The sequence below is a fragment of the Elephantulus edwardii genome, unplaced genomic scaffold (genome assembly GCF_000299155.1).
Source record: "Elephantulus edwardii isolate Elephantulus edwardi_28Jun2011 unplaced genomic scaffold, EleEdw1.0 scaffold00051, whole genome shotgun sequence".
NCBI classification, from domain to species: domain Eukaryota; kingdom Metazoa; phylum Chordata; class Mammalia; order Macroscelidea; family Macroscelididae; genus Elephantulus; species Elephantulus edwardii.
Window position 1 is genome coordinate 14,682,843 of NW_006399801.1, and position 26,228 is coordinate 14,709,070.

Here is a 26,228-nt window from a genome sequence, read left to right on the forward strand (position 1 = left end):
CCACACTGTAAACAAATCAGAACCCTGCTCTCCACTCTGTGCTGCCCTCGTAATCTCTGCCATGTTCAGTCCACTGTTGTAGTCTCTGTATCGATCAATCTCATTGAAGGTCTTCCTCTCTTTTTCTGACAGGCTACCTTTTCCAGCATGACGTCCCTCCTGACAATGTGCCCGAAGTATCTAAGATCAAGTTCACCATCCTTGCCTGTAAAGATCACCCTGATTACAGTTCCTCCAAGACATACTTGTTCTTTTGGCAGCCCATGGCATATTCAGGACTCATTTCCAACACTACAACTCAAAGGCGTCAACTCTTCTTCTCTTGTCCTTAGTAACTGATTCATTTTCAGATGCATAGAAAACAACTGAGAAGATCATAGCTTGAATCAGGCACACCTTGGTCTTTAAACTGGTGACCCTGATCTTTAGCACTTTAAAAAAGTCTCTGACAGCAGATTTCACCAGGGCAACACATCTTTTCCTCTTTTAACTGCTGGTGCCAAGGGTGTTGATGGTAGATTCAAGCAAGATAAAATTATTGACAATGTTAATCTTTTTTGGTGTTTATAGGTTTTTTCCATTTTTCCCATATAAATGGGTATAAATTGGTATCTTAATATAATTTTGATTTACATTGCTTTGATCACATAATACTGACACCTCTCTTCACATGTTTATGCATTGCTTCTGTTTTAAAATTCTGGTCCACGTCACCCAGATCTCCATTGGGCTATTTGTGTTTTTCCTCTTCCATGTAAACATATGTATATTTTTAAATATATTTTTAAAAATTATCCCTTGGCAGCATATATATAATGAGCATCATCTGTTGGCGAGAGCTTGTATTTTCACTTCCAGGGATGTGTCTTTTGATTTAGGCTTTGTTGTTGTTGCTGTTAGGTGCCTGTTACAAGCTACTTACCTGAAGCACAAAGAGGAGAATACTGTTCTCCACCCTTCCCACGCCTGCTCTTGACCCTTTCAATCCACCTTCCATTATGATCTTTTTTATGTTCCTCCATGCCTCCAGTCGATGAGGTTGTTAAGAATGGAGATATTCCTTCCTTTCTCTTTCCACCTTCAGAAAAATGCATTAGTTGCTGTTGAGTTAATTCTGAGTCATGGCAGCCCCATCTGTGCAGAGGAGAACTGCTCCAGAGAGCTTTCAAAGCTGTGACCTTCTGGAAGCAGATCCCCCAGTCCCATCCTCCGAGGTACCTGGGTGGATCGGCACTGTCAACAGTTAGCCAGTACTTGAGTGCTTCACCATTTGCACCACCCAAGGGCTCCTCAGCATGATCTTTTAAAAACCACACAGTGGATCATATATATCACTTCCCTGCCCCCACCCCCACCAAAAGGCTCTCTTTCTCTCATAAGGTAACAATCAAATCCTGATCACTGACTATGAACTTGGCTTTGATCCAGCTCTTGCCACTATTTCAACTTCTCCAGTCTCCCTTTAATCTCTGCTCTCCCGCTACATGAGGCCCGTGCTTCTTCAGCTGTGCCAGACAGCTGGATGCTTTTGCACGTGCAGTTCTTTTTGCTTGGAACGCTCTCTATGCCCTCGTCACTCTTCATCTGGTCCTCTAAGCCTAGAGCCCATCACCCTGCAACGTAGGTCAGGTGTGACAGCCATTTAGTCTCACAGCATCGTAAACAAACATCTCCTTTACAGCATAATTTAACAACTGTCATTAAACCCTCTCTCCCTCTCTCTCTTTCTCTTTCTCTCATAGAAAGCAGTCCTGTTCTCTGTGACTCTTTAGTGCCCAGTCCCTGGGGTACAAAAGGCATTATAAAGATGTTTTCTGAATTTATGAAAGGAGGAGATACTGGATCTATGGCACTGACTGGGCGTGTCTCCCTTTCTTCCTCTTCCTCTCTGCTCCTGGGAGGTGAGTGGATTCTATCACCAGGAGATCTTCTCACTCATCAGATGGGTACCTCTGGGCTTAGTTATACCATACGCCACATGATCACTCTCCAAGCTCTGTCTGCACCAACCACATTGTGATCCAGAGACCAGGGATGGCAAGCCCACTGGGACAAGAAATCTTCACTGGAACTGACTAGTGTGAAGCCACAGAATCACAAGAGGTTAGTTAGATGGCATTTAGAGGCCAGTAGGTCCAAATCTTCCTACTCCAGCTGCGTCCCTTGTCCAAAGTGGGTGACGTGGTGGGACTCCCCTCTCTGATCAGGGGTCTCATTCAGGGGTCTTCATTTGTTTTCTTCAGTCAATCTTACCACCTTGGGTATCAGTGATCCCTTTTTCTACTATATATCCAGAGAAAAATGAAGGTATTATTCTCCTTATTGTTAAAAAGAATGTCTATATTTTCCTATGGTTGTTATTACTGTGCTAAATTTAGTCTTTACTCATCACAGGCTAAAGTAAAAAGAACTTTCCTTGGTTTTCATTTATAGGTGTTTCATTTTATAACATGAATTACAACACAATCAACACCCTTGGCATCAGCAGTCAGGAAACCAGATGTGTTGCAACAAGAAAGGTTGCTGTCAGGGACCTCTCCAAGTTACTGAGGAGCAGTGATGTCTAAGAAGCTGTATCTGATTTGGGCTATGATCTTTTCAATCACTTGCTATGCATCTCAGAGCTGGACAATGAAAAAGGATTAGCAGCCTCCAGGCACATGTGAGATGAATACAGAAAGCCAGACGCCAGCATGACACTAAGTGGAATCTGTTGTTGTAAGTTGCCATCGAGACAGCTCTGACTCTGCGCCATCTTAAGTGGAAGAGAACCAGGCCCTGTGCCCTCCTCATCAATGCTGGTGCGCCTGGACCCACTGTTGCTGGGCTGTGTCAACCCATCTCATCGAGGGCTTCCCTCATTCCTGCTGACCCTCTACCAGACCAAACATGATGCCTTGTTCTAATGAATGGTCTTTATTGATGATGCGTCCAAAGCATGAGAACTGAGGTCTCAATATCCTCATCTCTCTGGTGGCCTAGTAGCCAAAAGTTAAACTAAAACCCTAAAGGTTCGTGGAATAAGAATTGATGCCTTTCAATTGTTGTGTTGGAGAAGAGTACTGAATAGCTCATGGACTGTTGGAAAAGGTGCAGCCAGAATGCTCCTTGGAGGCAACGATGGTGAAGCTTCGTCTCACACACTTTGGGCATGATGTTAGGAGAGGCTATTCCTCGGAAAGGGACATCATGCTTGGAAAGACAGAGGTTCAGAAAAAGAGAAGACCCTTAACCAAATGAACTGACACAGTGATGGCAGATGTGGGTCTGACTGTGTCAGAGATGGTAAGGATTGCACAGGAAATGAGCGGGCTCAGCTCTGTTGTTCTGGGCATGTTCTATTTTGCTATGCATCGTGCTTGACTGAACAGCACCTAACAACCACATTTACAATATCTTGTCCAAACCTTTCTGTACATTCCCTTTCCTTTACCCACCCATTCGTTAATCTCTGTTCCCTCTCCATCCCTTCACATCCCTGTCAGTCAAACCTCTGTAATTTTTTCTATCTAGAGAAAAAGGGCTTTTCATTTGACTAGTATTTTATCTACAGTGTCTCAGAATGGTGGTCAGTAAGTACTGATTCAGCCCTGGTACAATGCTTAGTTCCCGGCTCTGTGCCCAACACAAGTTCCAGCTTAAACTTAAACCCGCTGCCCTGAGTCAATTCTGACTCTTACTAGGAGTCATTGAGTCAACGAGACTATTCTCACACAATCGCATCCCCCCCACTGTCCCACCTCCTGGGCACTGGTTCCTATGAAAGGAACCAGGCGGCAGCGAGGGTCAGAGGGCCCCCCAGGTGAGAGCCCGGAGTCTGACAGCACTTAGGGAGGTGATGATAATTGAACTTTTTGTCAGAGAGCCAAAGATCAGAGACCGTGGGAACTTGGGGAATTTAAACCTATGTGACAAGGTGGTACTGATTTCCAATTGTCCTCACTGACACGGAACTCTGTCCTGGAATGTGTTTTTAGACTTCTGTTTCAATAAAGGCTTGTCTGATGTCCTACTGTTCTTTCATCTCAAGGTTTCCTTTTTTATATGACACGTCCCTGAGTCAGGAGAAGCTGCACACCCACCCTGCTGCTCTGCCTCCTCTCCCCATGGTGTGTGGTCACCTCATGCCTGGCGGAAGTCCACAGCAAAGTCTGCCAGTTGTCAAAACCACACGCTCGCTGCAGTCCCAAGGGAGCAGAGACAGTGACAAGAAATCAAGCCTCCTAAGACCAGCCTGCAGGCACATATGAGACGAATACAGAAAGCCAGACGCCAGCATGACACTAAGTGAAATCTGTTGTTCTAAGTTGCCATTGAGACAGCTCTGACTCTGTGCCATCTTAAGTGGAAGAGAACCAGGCCCTGTGCCCTCCTCGTCAGTGCTGGTGCACCTGGACCCACTGTTGCTGGGCTGTGTCAACCCATCTCATCGAGGGCTTCCCTCATTCCTGCTGACCCTCTACTGGATGACCTTCTGCATGAGGCCTTTTTCTAATGACTGTGCCCAAAACATGAGAACTGAGGTCTTAATAATCTCACCTCTCTGGTGGCCTACTGAACTGAAATCCTAAAGGTATGTGGTTTGAATCCACCAGCTGCTCCATGGGAGAAGGATGGGCAATCTCCTCCCAGGCGATTTGCTGCCTCTGAAAACCTGCTGGAAGGTCAGCTGTGAATTGATGGCAGACAACAACAACAATAACAACAAGAAGGACCTTCTGGCTGTATTTCTTCTAGGATTGATTTATTTGGGGTTTTTTTTCTAATTTTTGGGTTGTTTTCTTTTTTTGTATATTCCATATCCTTTGTTAACATCACCGTTCAGTGGTATTAATTCTTGGTCTGTCTTCTTTTTTTCATTGTCTACCTTTTGTATGCATATATTTCTGTATGCATTTTACACGGCTGCAAAGGACCATGGCTTGACCTACCTTAGGCCCCAACGTGATAGTTTTAACTTTCAGAAATTTAACAATGCCTTTAGGAGATGTCAAGCCCTGAGGCAGGGTTGTACAAGGATGTCACTTTAGGGGCCCAATTTCCAAAGAGAAAGTGGCCTTTCTTCAACTAGCTCATAAACTACCTTCCTAAGAACATCTCAAACACACAGTTACGTACACACATGCACGCATGCACGCACACACACACTCCTCCCTTCTCATTTCTCTACTTTCAATCTACTTTCCAGGTCCATATATAGATTTAATGACATATTTAAGTATGTCTAATTACTAAAATAAATGGAAATTCAGATATCTCTAAGAAGGTACCTTACTGTTAGGGAAACAATCTCATAGATTATGTCAACGGTCAATGGTCAGAAGAGAAAATTTGTCATCAGCTCAGCTGACCCCTGGCTTCCCCATCCCAGGACAATTCTGAGTTCTCGCCTTCTGTCCCCAACGTGTGCTTGGTGGCCCTGCTGCATCAGAGCTACTTTCAGATACTTTCAGTGAGGAAATGCCCTCATGGAGTCAACATAATTTTCTTAACTTTGATAGTTATCAGGGTAAGAGTGAAGAGCAGGAAATGGGCAAAAGGAAGGTGAGGGGGAAGAGAAGAGCCCTAGAGGGAAGCCAGTCCACATTCTGAATAACAAAGGGAGTGTACATTTGGGGAGATGGTGGGGTACCCCAATACTGGCTTCTTAATCTCCAGCATTGACCTAGCTCTCTAATCCATTCTTCTTCTTAAGTAACAAGCCTCAGATAGTATTCCTGTTATATATTATGTTGTTGTTGTTATGTGCTTTCAAGTTGCCTGTGAATCATAACAAGCCTATGTACAATAGCCCTGAAGCCTCCCCTGTCCTGAGCCAGTCTCAATGACTCTGACACACCTACTCCCATTGCCCCAATTGCTATATCAATCCATCTCGTCTGGGGTTTTCCCCTCTTGTGCTGTCCCTTCACCCTTTTGAGCATGATGTCTTTCTCCAAGGATCAGTCTCTCCTGGTCATATGCCCAAAGTATGTGAGATGGAGCTTCAAAATCCTAACCTCCAGTGAGAAACTTGGGTTCTCCCTCTCCAAGGCAGATCTATTTGTTTTCTTGGTACTCCATGGTATGTTTAAGACTCTTCTCCTGCACCACAACTCAAAGGCACCAAATATTCTATCATTCTTGGACATGATCAAGCTCTGTGATGCATAGCAAGTAATTGTGAAGACCATGGTTCCATATTATATTAATGTGCATTTTACAAAATGCCTGTGGGGTTTTAATCTCCCAGAACTGAGTCCTGCGTTGCTAAAACTTGCCGATGTGACCTGCCAAACTACGGCCTGTCTTAAAGCAAATCGAGAGGGTGGTGAAGAAAGATAGTGTGCACCATCCTGGCCCTGAGGAGGATCTGCAGCAGCGCCAGCCTGCCTGCAAGCCTCTTGGCTCTGTAATTGTGGAGAGAGGGCCGAGTCTGATTGATCCTCACGGGGGAGATTAACAAGGGAAACCTTGGTAACTAGCAGAAGCAACACTGATGACTCAGAAAATGACTGCCTTCGCGGGGCACGACCTGGTGTGTTTGACTAAGCCACCTCCTGGCTTATTTTTCTTCTAGTCAGGTTTAGGATTAAATAAACCTATGCCCTTCCCAAATTTTAGCCTGGTAAATGCATTTTTTGGATTCCTAGTTTTCAAAAGGGATCATTTCTATGGAGTTAGACTCCTCCATGCTGCCAGCGGCCGTCAAGTCAGCTCCTGCTCATGACGATGCCAGGCCCTATGCCCAAGCCCTGACCATCCCCACAGTCAGTGGTGGGTTAAACTGTTGGGATCCATAACATTGTCACTGCTGGACTCTTTGGAAGCAGATTGCCAAGCCTTTCTTCTTAGTCTGTCTTAATGTGAATGCTCTGCTGAAACCTATCCAGTATCACAGCAACATGTGAGCCTCCAGTGATGGACATCTGGTGGCTGTATGAGAAGTGTGTTGGCCAGGGGCCAAAGTCAGGTCTACCAAAAGGAAGGCAAGAATTCTACCACTGAACCACCAGTACCCCACCACTGCTACACAGTGTGTCTCTTTCTGCTTACTTCCTTATGTGGTTCTCTTTTGGGAAGCCTGGTGGAATTCTATCTAAATTCAGGGATCTATGATTCTTAGAAGACCTCAGTTGCCAAGTCACACATAAAGTTATTTTTCTTTGTTATTTGAGTTTGCTTGTTAACATTAAACACTGCAGTGGTTAGACATTAGCAAATTCATTATTGTTCCATGAAGCTTCATCGACCTACCTCTAATGTAAGCAAATGCTGCCAGAGTGTTGCTAACAATCACTCCATCTTTTCTCAGAACCCTGGATTCGCTTGGGTCAAAGTTTATACCTGTTTTATAAAAATGGAAGAGCGATTAATCACAGCCGTTAACAGTACATCTCTCCTAAGATACTCCTGCTGCTTCTAGATTAAGACTGCCATAACAAATAAAAAGCTGTACAAATCAACTAAGTGGGCCTTGAATCAGATTATGGAAAAGTCATCCATGAACAATATTTAGTAAGTAGTTCTTGAGACTATTATGTGATAAAAGAGACTTAGATATTCTGAAAAAGAGTTGGCTGCAATTTCTTGTGCTGATTGCTAGCTGCTACTCAGATTCTCCAATGCAGAAAGGAACCTGTTTATCTTCCCATCCCAAGGCAATGGCATCCATGCAGCAAGCCGCTGAGGGACTTAACATCTTGCACTTTAACCATGGAATGAATGCCAGCACTGCCCACCACGAATACTGAATTATGGATAGATGATACATTAATTTACTTTTGTGGAACTGATGACAAAATGAGGGTAGTAGCTCGGGTTTCAGGTGCCTGGTGAATCTGAGACTTGGAGCTTTGTGGGTCATAGTAGGGGAGCCTTAACCAGGATCCCGATGAGTCTGGGGTGGGAGCCTTCTTAGAAGAAGTGGGACTAAGAAATGCAGAGCTGAGTGGTGGACAAAAACATACAAGAACATTGTCAACAGTTCTCTATAAACTGTGGGATGGAAATTGGTTTATATTTCTTTTTGTTTTCTACATCAAACACATTTTATAGTTATGGGCAAAGATATAACAGAACAAAAGTAACACAGAACAAAATTCTTAACACTCAAGCTCCATATCTTAGTTATTCTACTGAATCATTTCAGTTTCTATCAGGAACTCAAGGATATTAATTACAATCTATATTTAATAAGAAAATAAAAATGTTCATTTTCATTTAAAGAAAGTTGAACAAAACCCTAAGAAGGTGGCAGATGAATGCAGATGCAGATCGGGCCGGGTCAGGCCTGTTCAGACTCAGTGATGGGGCATCTTTGCTAACAACTTATCAGACAGTCCAGAAACCTCAGGTCTACCTCTGTACACATCTCTTTTTCAAAGCAATTTTTTTCTTAGGAAATGAGAGGGGATAGAAGGGAGGTTTCATCTGACTGTGATTTAAAACAAAACATGAATCTTGGTCACTATTTGTAAGCATTCCACAGCTTTCTCTTTATCCAGGAGTAGAGACACAGCCCAGTTCTGGACATTCTCTTTCATTCTAATAAAAGTGTGTCCAATGATTGTCATGTGGGACCTGTAACTTTACTTAAGGACAAATGCCCAAAGTAAGCCATAAAGATTACCATAGTTGCTATTTCTCTTCTTCAAAGGAGGTTCTAGATTAACGACAGCTGGATCAATCGCTGTGAGGATATTCTTGGGAACTAAAAACCAAAAGGAAAATATTTTAAATATTTCAGCTCTTAAAAATGTATTCATCAAATACATATTTTGTAATGCAATGTAGATGAATTTTTTTAAAAAAAATTATTTTTCAAATCTGCATGTGAATCACCATCTGCCTGTCAGATAAAATCACACGCACATACATTCATAGCCACATACCACACACACATACATATGCCACACCTTCCTTACACCACACACATATGCACACACACAGCACACATACACACACACATCACACACACACACACACACACACACACACACACCTACTCTTACCCCGGATAAGATGGATTGATACAGTAACCACAGCAATAGGGGCTGGTGTGTCAGAGTCAGTGAGTCTGGCTCAGGACAGAGCAGGCTTCAGAGCTGTTGGACAGAGGGTCACTAGGAGTTTCAGGCAACTGGACGGCACATAACATGAATAGTAACAACAACTCTCCACACTACACACACACACAGACACTCCACATCACATACAAACACACACACACACAAAGGATAACTAGGCGGTTACCAATGTTACAGGAAGGTGAACTTTTAGACCCATTTTACAGTAACAAAAAAATAACAACATGGAAAATGGACAAACTGTGGCATATCTGTCCAATGGGCTTAGCAATTAAAAGTAACAAAGACTAATACATGCTACAACATGGAAGAGCATCAAAATCATGCTCAGTGAAAAAAGCTGGATTCAAAAGATAGTGTATCATTCTATTTATATGAAATGTTCTAATAAAGTAAGTTTATTGAGAAAGCAAGTAGATTATTAATTGTGAGGGGGCTGGAGTCGAAAATGATTGTAAATGGAAATTTTCGGGAAGTCACAGAAAAAATTTAAAATTGAAGGGTGGTGATATAGTTGTACACCTTCTTGTTGTTATGTGCCATCAAGTTGCCTGTGACTCATAGTGACCCTGTGTACAACAGCTATGAAGCCTGCCCTGTCCTGAGCCAGTCTCATTGTCTCTGACACACCTCCCCCCATTACTCCAGTTACTGTATCAATTCATCTCATCTGGGGTCTTTCTCTCCTGCACTGTCTCTCCACCCTTCCAAGCATGATGTCCTTCTCCAAGAACCAGTTCCTCCTGGCCATGTGTCCAAAGTATGTGAGATGGAGCTTCAAAATCTTTGGCTTCAAGAAGCAGAATGGTTTCACCCTCTCCAAGACAGCCCTATTTGTTTTCTTGGCAGTCCGTGGTATGCTCAAGACTCTTTTCCAGCACCACAATTCAAAGGCATCAATTCTTCTGTCATCTTTAGTCATTGTCCAGCCTTCTGATGCATAACAAGTAAAAGCAGAGACCCTGGCCTGGATCAGGTGCATCTCAATCTCTAGAATGACATTGTTACTTTTCAGTACTTTGGAGAGGTCCCTGACAGCATATTTTCCCAGTGAAATTCTTCTTTTGATAACCTGACTGCTGGTGCCACGAGTGTTGGTTGTGGAACCAAACAAGCTGTAATTGTTGACAACCTTATTCTCTTCACCATCTATCACGGTGCTGCCAATTAGCCCAGTGGTGAGAATCTTAGTCTTCTTGATGCTGAACTTCAATCCATATTGAAGACTCCACTCATTGACAACTTTGTAGATATACTAAAAACTATCTCAGTTCACTTAAAAAGGGGTGCATTTTAAAGTATGTAAATAACACCACAATAAAACTGTTAACTACAAGCATGAACTCGCCAGGTCAGAGTAAATCAAGATGAACTCAAAACTAACGAGTCCTACTCAGCTCTGCAAGCCAGGGCCTTTGCATCGCTGCGTAATAAGCCAGAGAATTCTAAAGACAATATGTTAGCTCAATTTTGTAAGATTATTTTTAAAAGTATTAAAGAAGGATGAAGAGTGTAAGGCAGCACGAAAGGACTTTTCAGAAAATGGTCAAGGTTTTGCTGAGCTGACTCTCAGGATACAGCACCCTGATGTCAGGGTCTCCCCAGCAGGGCAGATGGCACATGTGAGAACAGGCCGGGTGAGCATCCTGGAGGCCATGCACACTGTGCCAGGCTGGGGGAGGGGAGAGGAAACCCTAATATTTTTGCTACAGAGAAATGCTTGGTTTTGTTTGTTCTCTAGCCTTGCTGATATTTGTGAGATGGGACAATAGGACACAGAAGTGAAGCCAATACAAACTGTCTTCTCACAACTGCAGTTTCAGGACCAATTGGTTTTTCAGGACACGCTGGTATGATGTTTTGAGCCACATTCTGAGAGAGCATAACTAAATTCTGGAGGTGTCTCAGGATCAACAGCCAGGGAGCACTCCTGCTTGTTAATCCTTCGTGTACGAGGCCCTGGTGCCTTCATGTCCACTGGTAGTGCAGTCATTTTCCAGGAAGGCACAGTGAAGATGCCAGCGGCAGCCGGCCGTGTCCAGGATGCCAAGGAAAGGCCCTTGGCTGCCCGCGGGCGCGCAGCTGATCCATGGCAGTACCCGAGGGAGCTCAGCTGTGCGGCCACAAAATGCTTTCTAATTAAGCAGCCTCTCCATCACTTCTGAGCCTCCGAGAAGGATGCCCTTGATTTCTTGGCAGTAGGAAGTCTGTGGAGCATCCTTGTTCCCTGCCAAAAGTGGCACTTCTTTCTCACGTCTGTCTCTTGGCTCATTCTCAAAATATGGCCCAAGAAGGGCCTTGGCTCTCTGTGAATGCAAGAGGCTTTCCTGTTCAAGAACGAAGCCAGAGTTTACTGAGGAGCTCAGGGCTCTCTAGGATGAGCTCCACAGAATAACCAGGCACTCAAAAGATTGTACTGACTGCATATGACATAAGTACCATGTCTCAGCTGCCGGCTGCGGCTGTAACAGAAATATCACAAGTGGGTGGTTCTCAAGAACAGAGATCTACCTTTTACAGAACCAAGGAAGCTCTGGTGGCAGAGTCCAGAGGGAGCAGCATTTACTAACCCAGAGGCTGTGCCTTTCTGCTGTTTGAATCCACTGACGCCTCAACAGATGGGCATTTTCTCAAGCAACTCACAGCCTCGGAAAGCCCAGTGAAGGGAAAGCTATCAGTGAGTTCCACCTGGGCAGCAAAGTCTGAGTGAGTTTATGAGCTAATGTCTACAGCGGGGTCTTAACTGTGTCAGCTGCTTCTCTTTAGCACTGGGGGGCTTGTCCCTTGGTTCTTTGGCCTGTGGATTATCCTCACATGACATCTGTCCTCCCTTCTCCTGCACTGTGTGACCCTGTGCACTGTGTGTGTGCATGCGCCTGTGTGTCTGTGATCTCTTCTTTTTACACCTCAGAAGTGATTTGATTTAGAATCTACTCTACTTGGGCATAATCTATTTAATACATAGGCATATCCCTGAGGTATTTTGACCTTGGTCTCGGACTACTACACTATAGTCATTATCACAATAAGGGAGCCACACGGTCGTTTTTGTTCCTCAGGGCATGGGGAAGCTGTATTATACTATATTGTAGCCTAGTCTTTCCTTCTCCCTTTGCTGTCAAGTCAGAATCAGCTCTCAGATGATTGTCCATTGGGTTTCTGAGACTGTAAATGGAATGTTGTCTTTCTCCCGAGAAGCTAATGTAGATTTGAATTGCTTTGAGGGTAGCAGCACAACTTCATTCGGAATATGCCGCCTGGGGTCCCCTGTAGCCTATTAAGTATACAATAAAGATCAAAACAAATCTACTTTGGAGTGAAATCTAAGGCGTGATGAATCTCCATTGGGTTTGTGAGGCTGTAAATCTCTACAGGAGGAGATGGCTTTACTCCCTTGGAGCACCTGGTGGACCTGAACTGCCGACCTTTTGGTTAACAGTCCAATTTATAATACTTCATTCACGTGGGCTTATTTAAAAAACTTGATTTTACTCAGAATCTTTCTCAGCACAGTGCTCTAGGAGGCAACTCTTAATCACATGGATTTCTTATGCATACAATGGCATTATGAAAAGTTTGAAATATTGTGAGAATTACCAAAATGTGACACAGAAGCCCACATTGAACACAAAATCCTATTTTCTCACCCCCCCCCCCCGTTTTTTTAGAGTCAGAACGGGCCCATACCTGACCTTCTGTTGGTTTGGAAGAGACTGCCCATCCTTCTCTAGAGGAGCAGTTGGTGGCCCCGAACCCAATCTTATTTTCAAATCCTACTCAATAATGTTACTTTTCCCCTCATCAGCCTGGCTTCCTGGCCTCCGCAGTCCTGATTTTAAGCCTTCTCTCATCTTCTCATGCTTGGTGGAAGTGAAGAGGATTTGATGCACTTAGTGAAGAGCAAACACTAAGGTATGGGTTATATCAAGTAAAATGAAAATCCTTGGGAGAAGATGAACAGCCAACATTATGAGACTGAGAAAAGTCTAAAGCTGTCAATGATTTTCTTTTACTTGGATCCAAAATCAGCTCAGTCACTGGCATGGACTTGATTCCTGCTCAGCCACCTTCCACGGGGCTTCCTAAACTATAAATATTACTGAGAGGAGATGCCCATTTTTCTTCTTCAGAGACACTAGTAGATTCAAAGCACCGAGATACACAGACTCCTGGTTCGCAGAGCATTATTCCAAGACTGGATTTGGTTGGGAAGGAAGAGGGTCAGCAAAGGGGAGGAAGGCCGTCACTGCAGGAAGGAGCAAGGCTTTGCTGTCCACAGAATCAACCCTCTAGGGATCATTACTGGTGGCTTCTTTTTCTTTTCCTCTATGGTGTAGTGTGTAACAGATTAGGCTGCTAATTGTAAAGCCAGCAATCCAAATCCAGTGGCTGTTCTGGGGAGGAGATGAGCAGTCTCCTCCTGTACAAATGTACAGCCTCTGGAACTTAATGGGGAGATGTTCTGAGTCAGAACTGACCAGACAGCAGTTTCAGCTGCGTTTCAGCGTTTGGTTTTTAGTTTTCTCCCCCCCACCCCCACCCCGCTTCTTTTCTCACTGAACTCCAACTTGCGTCCATTTTTTCTCACTTTATCTCCTCCTCTTTTTGGTTTAGAACCTTGTGGCATCCACTTCCTAAACAACTTGCCTCTGGAAACTCTATGAACTGTGATAAATGTCAGTAGTTGTAGAGACGCTTCAGGCCTTTTGTTCATAGGGTCGCTATGAGTAGTGCTCAACATGAAAGCAATCAACAGTAACAACTATAGTTTAAAAAAATTGTAAGAGAGCTTGTTGCTTTCTAACTAGTTCCCCTGCATCTATTCTCGCTCCAGTCCATTCTCTATCCTGAAGATGGAATGATCACATAAAGACCCAGATCTGATCATTACATGAATGAAAGCCTCCACAGCGTGCTATCACGACCCGTTTCCAGGGCAACATCACACCGCCTTCCTCTTCAACACCCACTCCTCCCTCCTGCTCTTCATCTCTGCACCCCCTGGCTGCTCACCTCCCACTCTCTGCTCCACTCACACTGTCTGTCCACCCATCCACACGCACAGGTGAACGAACGTGCACCAGGTAGACATGGCTTCTCAAACCACAGCCCTCAAACGAAATTAGCCTCTTCTCCACTGTTACAGGGTGCTCTGGTGGCCTCTTCCCCACACACAGGGAGTTGCACTACTAAACCAAAGGTGGTGTCTCTCTGGCAGTTTGAATTCTTGGGAGAAAGTTGGACACGCTCCTCTAATGTAATTTGCAGCCTCAGAAAACCCAGTGGAGGATAAACTATAAGTTGGTTCAGAATTGAAGGCAATGAGTGAGAGTTTTGGATTGTTATCCTCTCTGCCCCCCCTTCCTTTCTTGTGTGCATCGTGGAGTCAGATCTGACTGGCACAGGAGGAGACTGCCCCTCCTTCTCCAGCAGAGCATCTGGTGGATTCGAACCGTGCACCTTTGGGATTGCAGCGCCACTTCCAACTAGGCCACCAGAACTCTCTTTGGACTGTTATGCTTTTTATTCACTCACTGCCCTCAGCTCAGTTCCAACTCACAGTGACTCTCCGTGGGCTTTCCAAGACTGTAAATCTCAATGTGAGAGACCGCCCATCTTTTCCCTTGGAGCTGCTGATGGATTCCAACCCCTGGAGACCCAGGCCTTTTATTAACAGCCCACCACCGTTTGGACTATGTCCCCAGAGCTTCCTCTCTTCTCTAGAGCACCTGCTTCCCCCCATAACAGCAGTTAGTGCAATTGGTAACAACAGATGTGTCTCCTTATGTCTTTAATGTGTCTTTAACTCTTACCTATTAGGTGCCACTAGGACAAATAGAAGAAGCCCTGGAGGCTTAGTGGTAAGGAATTGTGCTGCCAACCCAAAGGCATGAGGTTCAAATCTGTCAGCTGCTCTGAGAGAGAAAGATGGGCAACCTCCTCCCATGTGGCTTACAGCCTCTAAAAACCCACCGGAGGGTCAGCTATGAGTCGGTTCCAACGCAGTGGTACTAAGAATAACAACAGAGTCCTAGATCCTGCCTTTTATTTACTGCTGAATTTTTAGCACCTGGCACTGCCCCGACATTGCCCCGACACACAGGAGATGCCCACAAGGTGCTGTGGGAGTGAAAGAGGGAAGCTCAAATCAGGACGTGGACCTCCAGATGCTGAACACTCATCCTTTTACAATTAGCTAAGAGAAGCCACAACCCTCATAGCTGCTTTCATCTCAGTCTTGAAAGCACATGAGAAAGTTCACCTCATTCTCAGGCTAAAGCTGTGTGTTTCATTCAATAGCCCACCAATTTATGTTGGCTTCCAGGAAAACCTCAGCTATAGTATGCTCAATGCTACGCTGACCTGCTTAGATATCACTGCAGGAATCAAGACTGAAAAGAAAAACCAAAACAAACAATACAAAATAAAAATAAAAACAAAGAAAATTTAAAAACCCCAAACACACCCAAAAAACACCCTTTTTTAAATATCAGTGTAGCTGATACTGTTGTGGGAATTCTTTTATGCAACCATTTAATTGAACCTATTACAATATTGAAATTATAGCTGTCATAATTTTCAATTCAGGCAATGAAAGGCTAGAGATACAATGGAACACTATTCAGTCATAGACAGGAATACTGGCACATGCTAAAGTATGGATGACCTCAGAAAGGTCTACATATTATAAGATTCCATCCAATATTTGTACCAATTGTCCAGAACAGCCCAGTCCACGAGAGGGATAGTAGATAAGTGGTTGCCTCAGGGCTGGAAAGCAGGGATGGCTGACTGGGGAGGGGCGGGGCTGCAAAAACACACAGGATTTCTTTTTGGGTGATGCGAATGTTCTGAAATTCACTATGATGACGATTATTACATAACTGATTATATGCAAAACCGAAAAATTGTACACTTTAATGAGTGAGTTATATGGTCTGTAAATTACATCTCAGTTACATGTTTACACCAAACAAAGGCTAGGGATGCCTGGCAAGAGAAAAGGGCTTCCAAGAGCATAAGTACGAGATTCTTATTTATAGTGTCTTTTTATTCTCAAGCTCATTTCTAAATGCAGTCGGCATGTCATCACACACTGGTACTCCACATTACCCTCAGAAAGTAACTAACTTGATTTGTTTCTAAGCAGCTCCATTGAATTGGGACCTAAATTAGTCAGGTGTTCATTTTATTATTTAAAAACACTGGAAAACAAAGTGACACGTTCATATAACAATTGCAAGGGATTTAGGGTAAGCATTTGATCTTCTGACTCAAGACTGTGGCGACGTAGATAAACTACCTGTTGGCAGCAGAAAGAGTTAGTCATTTCAGGCCTCAAAACAGTACCGAGAGGTTAAACAGCAGCCAAATGATAGCTGGGTGAATTCACATGACATAGCAGTGAATCTCAGAGCCTCCCAAGAACCCAGATTAAGATCACTGGACTCAGTAACATCAGCTTTACCTCCACCTGCTTGTTCTTTCCCTACCTCCCCATTTGCTGCCAATCTGATTGCTAAGAGTGCTTTTAAAACAAATTTTCACTGAAGAAAATTCTCGTGCTTATCTGATGAGAATGTCACAGTCAAGGGTAATGGATAGAAAGGAAGGGCTGTAATGACCTGGGATGACAGTTTCAGAGGTAGAACTGCTTGGATTGCTCCTTGTAAACTCCGAGGGGATGTTGTCTGCTGTCCCTCCCCACCCCTTAGTGCTCTCTGCCTCCCTCAGAGGTGGGCCTTCAAGTATCAAGGGAAGGGTACATTCTTACCACATGCATAAGTAACGGTGAGGTATTTTTTAACTCCAGGTGGGCAGGGGCTTCCAAAATGGTGATTGTTGACGAGGATTTTGCATCTCTGCTTCCCATAGCATCTCCTGGATAACACTTGCAAAGTGGTATACGACAAGCAGTCTGAAAGGCAGTACACAACAAGAGCTTTATGTGGCAGTCTATATATACACCCGGGCGCTCTGTTGACCTAATGGTAAGAAGCTGCACTGCAATCTCAAAGGCATATGGTTCAAATCCACCTGCTGCACCATGGGAGAAGGACAGGCAATCTTTTTCCATGCAATTTACTGCCTCTGAAAACCTGCTGGAGGATCAGCTATAAGACAATGCCAACTTGACAGCACACAACAACAATGTATACACCAGCCTCTGGGGTTCAAGCTGGAGCTATCACACGACATCCAGTCACTCTGGACCACACAGCAAACTTGCCCACCCTCACCTCACGAACCATGCCTGAGATCTGCCCTGACCCACATATGCCACATTGGACAGCAAATCAAATGGAAAAGGAAAGCAAACCCACAGCAATCCTGAAAGACAAAGCAGAACTGCCCCATAGGGTTTCAAAAGCTGTAATGTTTATGAAAACAAACTTCTCCATCTTTCTCCTGTGGAGTTTGAACTACCCTTTTGATTAGCAGTCAAGTGCTTTAAATACAGCTCCCGTGATGGGCAGAGAGCCTTATAGAGAGAACAGGCTATCTGGTCACTTGCTTAGAAGGGCCCTGAGCTTGTGGAGAAACTGGAACCCTTACTTACTGTTGGTGGGAGTGTAAAATGGTGCAACCACTATGGAAGGCAGTATGGTGCTTTCTCAAAAAGATGGAAATAGAAATACCATTTGACCCAGCAATACCACTACTGGGAATATATCCTAGAGAAACCAGAACTGCCACCCAAGCAGATATATGCACATCCATGTTTATCGTGGCTTTGTTCACAACAGCAAAGAGTTGGAAACAAACCAAGAGCCCATCAGAAAATGAATGGATATAGAAGCTGTGGTATATTCACACAATGGAATACTATGCTGTATTGAAAAAAAGGAACTCATGAAATATTATAAAAAATGGGTGACCTTGGAGGACATTTCGCTGAGTGAAATATCTCAGTCACAAAAGGACAAATACTGCATAGTGCCACTATTGTAAAACAGGACTGACATAGGGATTGCGGGGGAGACTGAGAGAGAGGGGATAAATAATGTATACTGCATTGAAACAGATGTGGGAGAGAACCGTCTAAAAGGGATATGTGATTAGGTATTATTGTCATGATAGGAGTCCAGAATGGAGGCTACACAATGGAGTGGACTTGGGGGGAGGGATTGTATAACAGTGAAAGAATTTTTCTTTTACTTTTCAAAGAGAAGATCAAATTGGGGGAGAGAAGTGCGCAGGGAGAAAAGTGCAACAATGAATGAATGGAAATCCAAAGTCTCTATAAACTTTCATTAAAATTAATAATAATCATAAAAAAGATGGGCCCTACACCTGGACAAAGGCTCTACTGTTGTCTTCTTAAAGTTCTTTCGTCATTTTGAATAAGGGGCCTACATCTTTGTGATACACTGGGCCTGACAAGGTTATTACTTTTATGACCCTTCCATTCTTTGTCACGTTTTGTTTGAATGAGATCCCATCTCCCTACATGAACAGAAGCTTCATGAGGGCAGGAGCTATGTCTGCCTTGTTGTTATGTACTATTGAGTTGGAACCGACCCATAGCTGAGCCTCCGGCAGCTTTTCAGAAACAGTTAATCCCACAGTAGGAGATTGGCCATCTTCTCCCATGGAATAGCTGGTAGCCTTGAGCCACATGCCTTCAGGATTGAAGCACAGCTTCTTGCCACTAGGCCACCAGAGCACCCTCTTTTTTTTGTCTTGTCTGTTGCTATCTCATTCCCACTCTGGCATACTGCGGCAGCTCAATAAATAACTGGTGGATGAACAAGTTAACGAATGAACAAAATTAACTAACACACAAGGCTGGATTTGTAACAAATTCCTCAGCCTCCTGGTGTAACATCAGCACAGTCAGTAAATATTCACTGAACTTTTGCTTAGGACGAGGCACGAGGTTAAGCCTGTTCTTACGTGGGTGTCTAACAGGATGTGAGCAGTTCAGATGGGATAGGATGGTCACTAGGGATGGGAGAGATCACTGCTGCTGGGAGTGGGCAGGGAAGGCTTGCTGGAAATGGAATTGGTTATAGAGCCCGGATCAGGCAGAAGTGGGCAAGAGGGAAAGGTTAAGAAAGACAACTGAAATACAAGTAACTGGAGGGGCTGGGGGGTGATTATGTTCAATAGTGAATGTGGGCAGGGAAGTCATAGTTGGAAAAGAAAATTGGGGATGTCTGAGATAGTCTTTGGATGTTCAGCTCAAGAATATGGACCTTTTAAAAATAAGCAACAGAGCTGATGTAACGGTCCTTAGGAGATAATGCACAGGACGTCTGGTCACGTCAAAACAAGTCAGAAAGTGAAAAGATAAACCACAAAGGGGGAGAATGTTACCTAGCCAGTAAGATTATTTTCCTTCTATAAAGAAATACAAAAAGATCAACATCCCAAATGGCTATTTCACTGAAAAGGAAATAGATCTAATACATACACATGGCAGGCCCTAACTAATGCTGGGGCTCTGACAACGGTCATATGTCAGCTGTGATGTTTAAGCCTGATGCCTCTTTTCTCATTATCATTGCTTTTTATTATAATTATTTTTATAAATCAGATCTTTATTTGTCTCTGTCTTTAATTGCTGTCGAGTTGGAATTGACTTATCTGGCCATGTTTTGCAAAAGGAAATCATAAAATTGAAAATTTGCAGGTGAACAACTGAGAATGTTAGCAAACTACGTGCTGATGTTAACCTTGTATGTAGTTGTTGTTGTTGTCATTGTTGACTGCCGCTGAGTCTGACTCAACTCATAACGATCTTATGAACAAAAGCCGCAAAGCCTTTCCATAACTACTGCCACTTTTCCAAGTTCATAGAGTTTCCAGAGGCATGTGTTTTAGGAAATGGATGCCACTCCTGCTTCCAAACCTGAGATCCACCAAACACTGTCCACCATTGGCAGCCTTTCAGTGTCACAGCAAACCCAGATTTCCTCAGCACACCAAACTGACCAGAGTGTTGTAAGTCTTAGAAGACTGTTCCTCCAAAATATAGTAACAAGAAATTAAAATATAATCCCTTGGGCCCAACTATTACAAGGGCCCTCCAGGAGGTCTTGTTGACTCTAAACAAGAGGCTTAAATAAAAAACAACCAAACAATCCACACAGACCCTCACCCCAAACAAGAGCGCCATCTTTCAGAGTCCAGCCATTCCACGCAAAATGGAGATAAGGGCCTGGCGCTAAATGTCGTTGTTGTTGTATGCAGTACATTGTACAAAGATATACAGGAAAAAAACATGGGTGAATGAAAAGACAATAAACAATGAAGGGATGATCAGTACAATAACCTAAGAAAAGGAAGACACAGAGAGATACAAAAGGCTTAATGACATCAGAATTGCAGGGAGATAGTGGGGAAAGTGTGATTACATTGTGGGCATTGAAATTAATGTTCTAGAACAAAAGGTATATGAATGGCTGGATGGAAAATTAATTTGCTTTATAAACCTTCAAGCAAGTAAAAAAGTAATTTAAAAATAATAGGTTTATCACAACTCAAATACAAGGAGTATCAGTACATGAAAAGACAATTTGATTTATGATCTACTCTTGTTTAAAAAAATAGTTGCTTATGATCTGATTTTGATTCAAGGGGATCCCAGTTCTCTGAGGTGCCTCTGGCTGGACCTGAACCTCTAAAATTTGGGTTAATAGCTGACAACATTAATTGCACCAGTCAGGACTCCTTGTAATAAAAAGGAGAATAACAAAAGTGAATAAACATTGTTACTGTTATTATTTGTCATTGAGTCATCCAAGACTCATGGTGACCCTCTGTACAATAATCCTAAACCCTGCTCTATCCTGTGCCAATCTCACTGTCTCTCACACACCTACCCCCATTACCCCTGTCACTGAATCAATCCATCTATTTCATCCAGGCTCTTCCTTTCCTGTGCTGTTCCTCCACCCTCCCAAGCAGGATGTTTCTCTACAAAGACTGGTCCCTCCTTGAAACATGTCCATAGTATGTCAGAAGAAGCTTCAGAATCCTTGCCTCCAAGGAGCATCCTGGCTTCACCCTCTCTAGGCTGAACCTGTTTGTTCTCCTAGCAGTCCATAGTATATTCAATACTCTTCTCCAGCATCACAGCTCAGAAGCATCAATTCTCTATCATCCCTAGTCATTGTCCAGCTTTCTGATGCATAGTAAGTAATTGCAAAGACTATGGCCTGGATCAGGTGCACCTAAATCTCCAGACTGACATCATTGCTATATTGATTCATATGAAGTACACCAGCTGTGAATCAAACTCAGTTCTCTATCTTGCCAGATAAGAATCCTACCATCAGAGGAGCTCTGGTGGCCTAGTGACAAGAAGCTGCACTATGATCTTGAAGGTGCGCCTTTGAATACAACAGATGCTCTGCTGGAGAAAGTGGGGCTTTCTCCTCCTGTGCCAGTCGGATCTGACTCAACAGTACACAACAAGGGCAGGGTGGGAGTTCTACTATCAAACCACCAAGACTTGTGATACACACTGCCAAACTCTTGTCTAGGAAAGGTGTACCAATTCAGACACCCTACAAAACTGTAGAACTGCTCAAAAGAATTCTTGTTTCTTTCTTAGAGCTTTGTTTAAGACTAACAAAAAAGTGCCAAACTCAAACTCACTGCTGTGAAGTTGGAACTGATTCAGAGCTAAGCACCTCAACAGGTTTCTGAGGCTGTAAATTGCACAGGAAGTGATTGCCTGCCCTTCTCCTAGAGAGCTGCTGGTGGATTTGAACTGTCTGAGAGATGCAGACTTTGGGTTAGCAGCTTAATACCCTATGAACTAGGCCATCACAGCTCCCTTTGAGACTAACAGAGGGAGAGACAGAAAATATTCCTTCTGGTTCTAAGACTACAAACAACCCTCTGCTCAGGAGGTCTTGCAAACCGGCCTATGACTTACTGTGGGCACTTGTTTGCACTTTCTGAGGTGGTGAGAAAATTTATCTTGGGGAGAGTAAAAGGAACCACAGTGTGTTTTCAGGAAGAGGTCCAAGGTATTCAGAGCTGATTCAGGTTTGACTATATCCTTGTTGACACTGACTTCTAGGCTGTTTGCAGTCTTTTATAAAGTGATTTTTTCCCCCTCCCAGGTTGATTTTGTCTGCACCCTCTCTTCCTGGCAAGCTACCCTCCATCCTCAATACATGTGATAACAAGATACTTAAACATTTTAATTTTTACTTTTAGGCTATTGTTTAATGCTCAAACTTAAGTTAATCACTCCTTACAACCTGTATTTACTTAGATAATTGGGCTTATGCTCTTAAGTGGCACAGTCTTGGCTGAACAGCCCAGGCCTGCCCACACTTGGCCTTGCTGCGGCCTCGGCCCAGCCCCTGACGCCCATGCTGTGGTTTCCACAATCCCTTATTAAGGAAGTAGCAGATTCTCTGGAGCCCACCCAGAAAATATTACTGTAGCAGGAAGTGACGGGCCACACTGGCTGCCTTGCCAGAGGAACTTTCCAGAACTGTCTGTTCATGCCCTGGTTTTGGGGAAGGTTCATGTCAAGGATTGTGTTCACCCCACCCCAAATGTATTGAAAGCTTGGCCTTATAAATAGAAATCTCAGACAGTACAAGTGGTTTGAGCTTGGCTATCAACTTAAATACTGGTGGTTTCATCCACCTTTCTACTGAGCCCCAGAAGTCAGCCCTGGTGACTTGCTTCTGTAAAGATCACAGCCATGGAAACCAGTCAGAATCAAATCAGTTGCAATGAGTTTCGGGGGTTTTGTTTTGGCTTTCAATGTCTATAAACAGGAGTTTCAGGGTGCTGGACTACTCACTAAAAGACTGGTGGTTAGAATTCACCCAGATGTACCTCAGAAGAAACTTCAGAAAAAATTTTACTCCTAAAAAATCATGCCATTTAAATCCATGATTAGTTCTGCAGGAGAAAGGCAGGCAATCTCCTCATGTGATTCACGGCCCCGAAAATCCACTGGAGGGTCAGTTTATGAGACCATTCCAACTCGACGACAAAACATTTGAGGCTTATTCTTTGTTTTGACTTTTTTGGTTGATAAGTAGATCCAAATTGAGTAGGGTATGTTCTAACCCTAATCACTTCTGAATTAAAAAAGAGTAGGATGGACACAGATGCGCACATAAGGGAAGAGGAAGGCAGAGCATAGAGACAGATGCATTTTAATGTGTTCCTAGAAGCTACTAGAAACTGAAGTTGGCAAGGAAGCAAGTCTCACCAGAATCATGCCCTGCGTTTGGGCTTCTAGAGATCAGACTGTGAAAAAACGTCTGTTCCTTACCACCACCCACCTGTGCCATCTGTGTCACTGGAACCCTCGGTAACTGAGGCAGGTCACGACCTCCTTCTGTTGGTGGTGTTCTGCTTACAGTGATCAATTTCTTTCATGCCTTGTCTTCCATTAGATGAGATACAAGTTCAGAGGGTTCTAACTTGATACAAAGCCTTTCAGAAAAGTCTTTGTGGCAGCAGCTCTCAAGAAAAGATACCAGATCTGTCTTTGTTTGAACCGATACGGCAGGAAGAGGCCACTTTTTAAAGAATGTTCTGTACCTGAGTTGTCATCAGACTTGCTCCTTCTTCCCTTTTATTTGAGTTGTTGTAGTCAACCTGCAAGGTGGTGCCTAATTAGCCTTGCCTTTTGGAAGTCACACCTGTGTAACCTCTTCCCACAATGAATCAGACCTGTCTCTGTGACCAGCAGAGTATGGCTGAGGTGATGGCGTACGGAGTGTGCAGCTTCCACTTGCTTTTTTGGATCACTTCTTCAGAGGCAAGCCAACCACCATGGCATAAGGCTGCTTGAGCAGCAGTGCGGAGAGACCAAGTGGGCAGAAAATAGCCTCTTGCCAGCAGCCAGCACAACCTCCCAACAAGGTGAGTGAGCTACCTAGAAGTGAAGCCTTTCTATAACCACACTCCAGCCAGCATCCTGGTTGCAACCTCATGAGACTATAAAGTTATAAACTAGAACTGCCCAACTAAGTTAGTCCTGAATCCCTGTCCCACAGGAACTGTGAGGTAATCAAGATTTGTTGTTGTTTTATGCTATTAAATTTGGGAGTATTTTGCTATATAGCCTATTTTGATACTCAGAAGAGGGATCCTGCAATAATAAAAACTTAAAACTATGCATAACTTTGGAATTGGGCAGTGGGCAGAAGCTGGATGAATTGTGAAGAGAGGGTTGGTAGAAGTGGAAGAGTCTTGAGGAGAGGCCCAGTGTCTGTAGTCACTGACACTGAAGCCAAGTGCACAGTCAAAGTCAAACTTCTCACAGGCAGCAGTGAGGGGGAACAGAAGTGTGAGATCTCTCTCCTCAGGTCCCTGGTTGCCCCTAAGTTATGAGCAACCTGTTCCTATTAACGCCACAGTTCCAGACCAATAGAATTGTCTGTGTGTGTGATGATGGAAGAGTGCTTGGGAAGCACAGTGCAGGCAAGGGTGTTGTTTGTGGCCGATGCTGACTGTTTCAATGCCGGCTTTCCCAAGGCCTCGCCTGCCCTGATACATTTCAGATGGAACCAGCTTACACGCACAGAATGTTGGGACGCTGCGTTGCTTCCTCTGGACCAGAACTCAGTGGTTTTCACAAGGACAGCCAAGAGCACACACTATTCTTTGGGAAGGCTCAGTAGGAGCCTGGGACCTGGCAGGGAGGGTACTGAAATCCAAGCTTCGGGTCTACCTGTAGCTGATTCAACTCAACTCATTCCCACTGAATAGTAACCCGTTCACAGATGACCTTTCAGTGGGTGATCAGGAGGCTGTACACCACATGGGCGGAGATTATCCGTCTTTCTCCCACAGAGCAGCTAGTGGATTCCAACTGCCAGAGAGGTGTGGCCTTTGGGTTAGCAGCACAATTCCTCCAGACTCTGCTACCAGCACTCCCTAAGGGGCATAACAATAGCATGCTGGGTAGACAATTTCAACCTCTAGCAGGTAGACAGGCTCCAAAGCCACTCATCTCCTTTATCTTGAGCTGATTCCACATACGAAATTATCGTTGTTAGTGGCCTTCAAGGCAGTTCCCAACTCATAGCAACCCCATACCAGCACAAGACTCTTCCTGGTCCCTCACCATTCCCATGCTTGGTAGATTAGACCACTGTGATCTATAGGGTTTTAATAGTTTTGTTCAGCATCATAATAACATGCCAATTTCCACAGACAGAGGGGTAGCAGCTTTGTCTAAGGTGCATTGGCTGGGTAGCAAACCAATGTCTTCCACATGGAAGTTGTGAATTTGACCACTGAACCACCAATGATCTCATATGAGGTATGTTTTTGTTTATTTGTTGTTATATGCCGTCGAGTCGCTTGTGACTCATAGCGACCCCTATGTACAACAGCCCTAAACCCTGCTCTACCCTATGCCAATCTCACTGCCTCTGACACACCCATCCCGATTACCCCAGTCACTGAATCAATCCACCTCATAGAGGGCCTTCCCCTCCTGTGCTGTCCCTCTACTCTACCAAGCATGATGTCCCTCTCCAAGGACCTCTCCCTCCTTACAACATGTCCAAAGTATGTCAGACGAAGCCTCAGAATCCTTGCCTCCAAGGAACAGCCTGGTTTAACCCTCTCAAGGATGAATATGTTTGTTTTCTTGGCAGTCCAAGGTACATTCAATACTCTTCTCCAGCACCACAGCTCAAAGGCATCAATTCTCCTTCTATCCTCTTGAGTCATTGTCCAACTCTCTGATGCATAACAAGTGATTGCAAAGACCATAGCCTGTAACAGACCCACCTTAGTCTCCAAAGTGACACCATTGCTCTTGAGTACACTGGAGAGGTCCCCAACAGCAGACTTTTCCATCGCAATACATTTTTTTTATTTCCTGGCTACTGGTACCAAGAGTGTTGACCGTGGAGCCAAGCAAACTGAGTTGTTAACAATCTCAATCTCTTCAACATCCATCCTGGTGCTGCCAATTGTTCCAGTGGTGAGAATCTTTGTCTTCTTGACACTGAGCCTCAGTCCATACTGAAGACTTCAGTCCTTGACCCTCTAGCAAGCATTTCTGGTCCTCCTCAGTTTCAGCAAGCAGGGTTGTGTCATCTGCATAACGCAGATTGTTAATAGATCTTCATATGAGGTATACAGAAGAAAAAAAAATAACCAGCCCTATGTAAACAATTAGGGAGCTCTGTGGCTCAGTGGTAAGAAGTTGTG

The 26,228-nt window shown here is 44.0% G+C and overlaps 1 protein-coding gene across 1 annotated transcript in view; it reads right to left on the reverse strand.

Annotated features, from left to right (window-relative positions):
* The window catches only part of EVA1C (eva-1 homolog C (C. elegans)), a 132,219-nt gene that overhangs the window by 7,411 nt on the left and 98,580 nt on the right, over positions 1–26,228 (reverse strand). The window contains exons 5-7 of the mRNA XM_006886799.1: positions 16,843–16,986; positions 8,612–8,692; positions 7,237–7,326 (exon numbers count right to left, since the gene is read on the reverse strand). Coding sequence (XP_006886861.1) covers positions 7,237–7,326; positions 8,612–8,692; positions 16,843–16,986 — 315 coding nt within the window. The remainder of the gene's footprint in view (positions 1–7,236; positions 7,327–8,611; positions 8,693–16,842; positions 16,987–26,228) is intronic.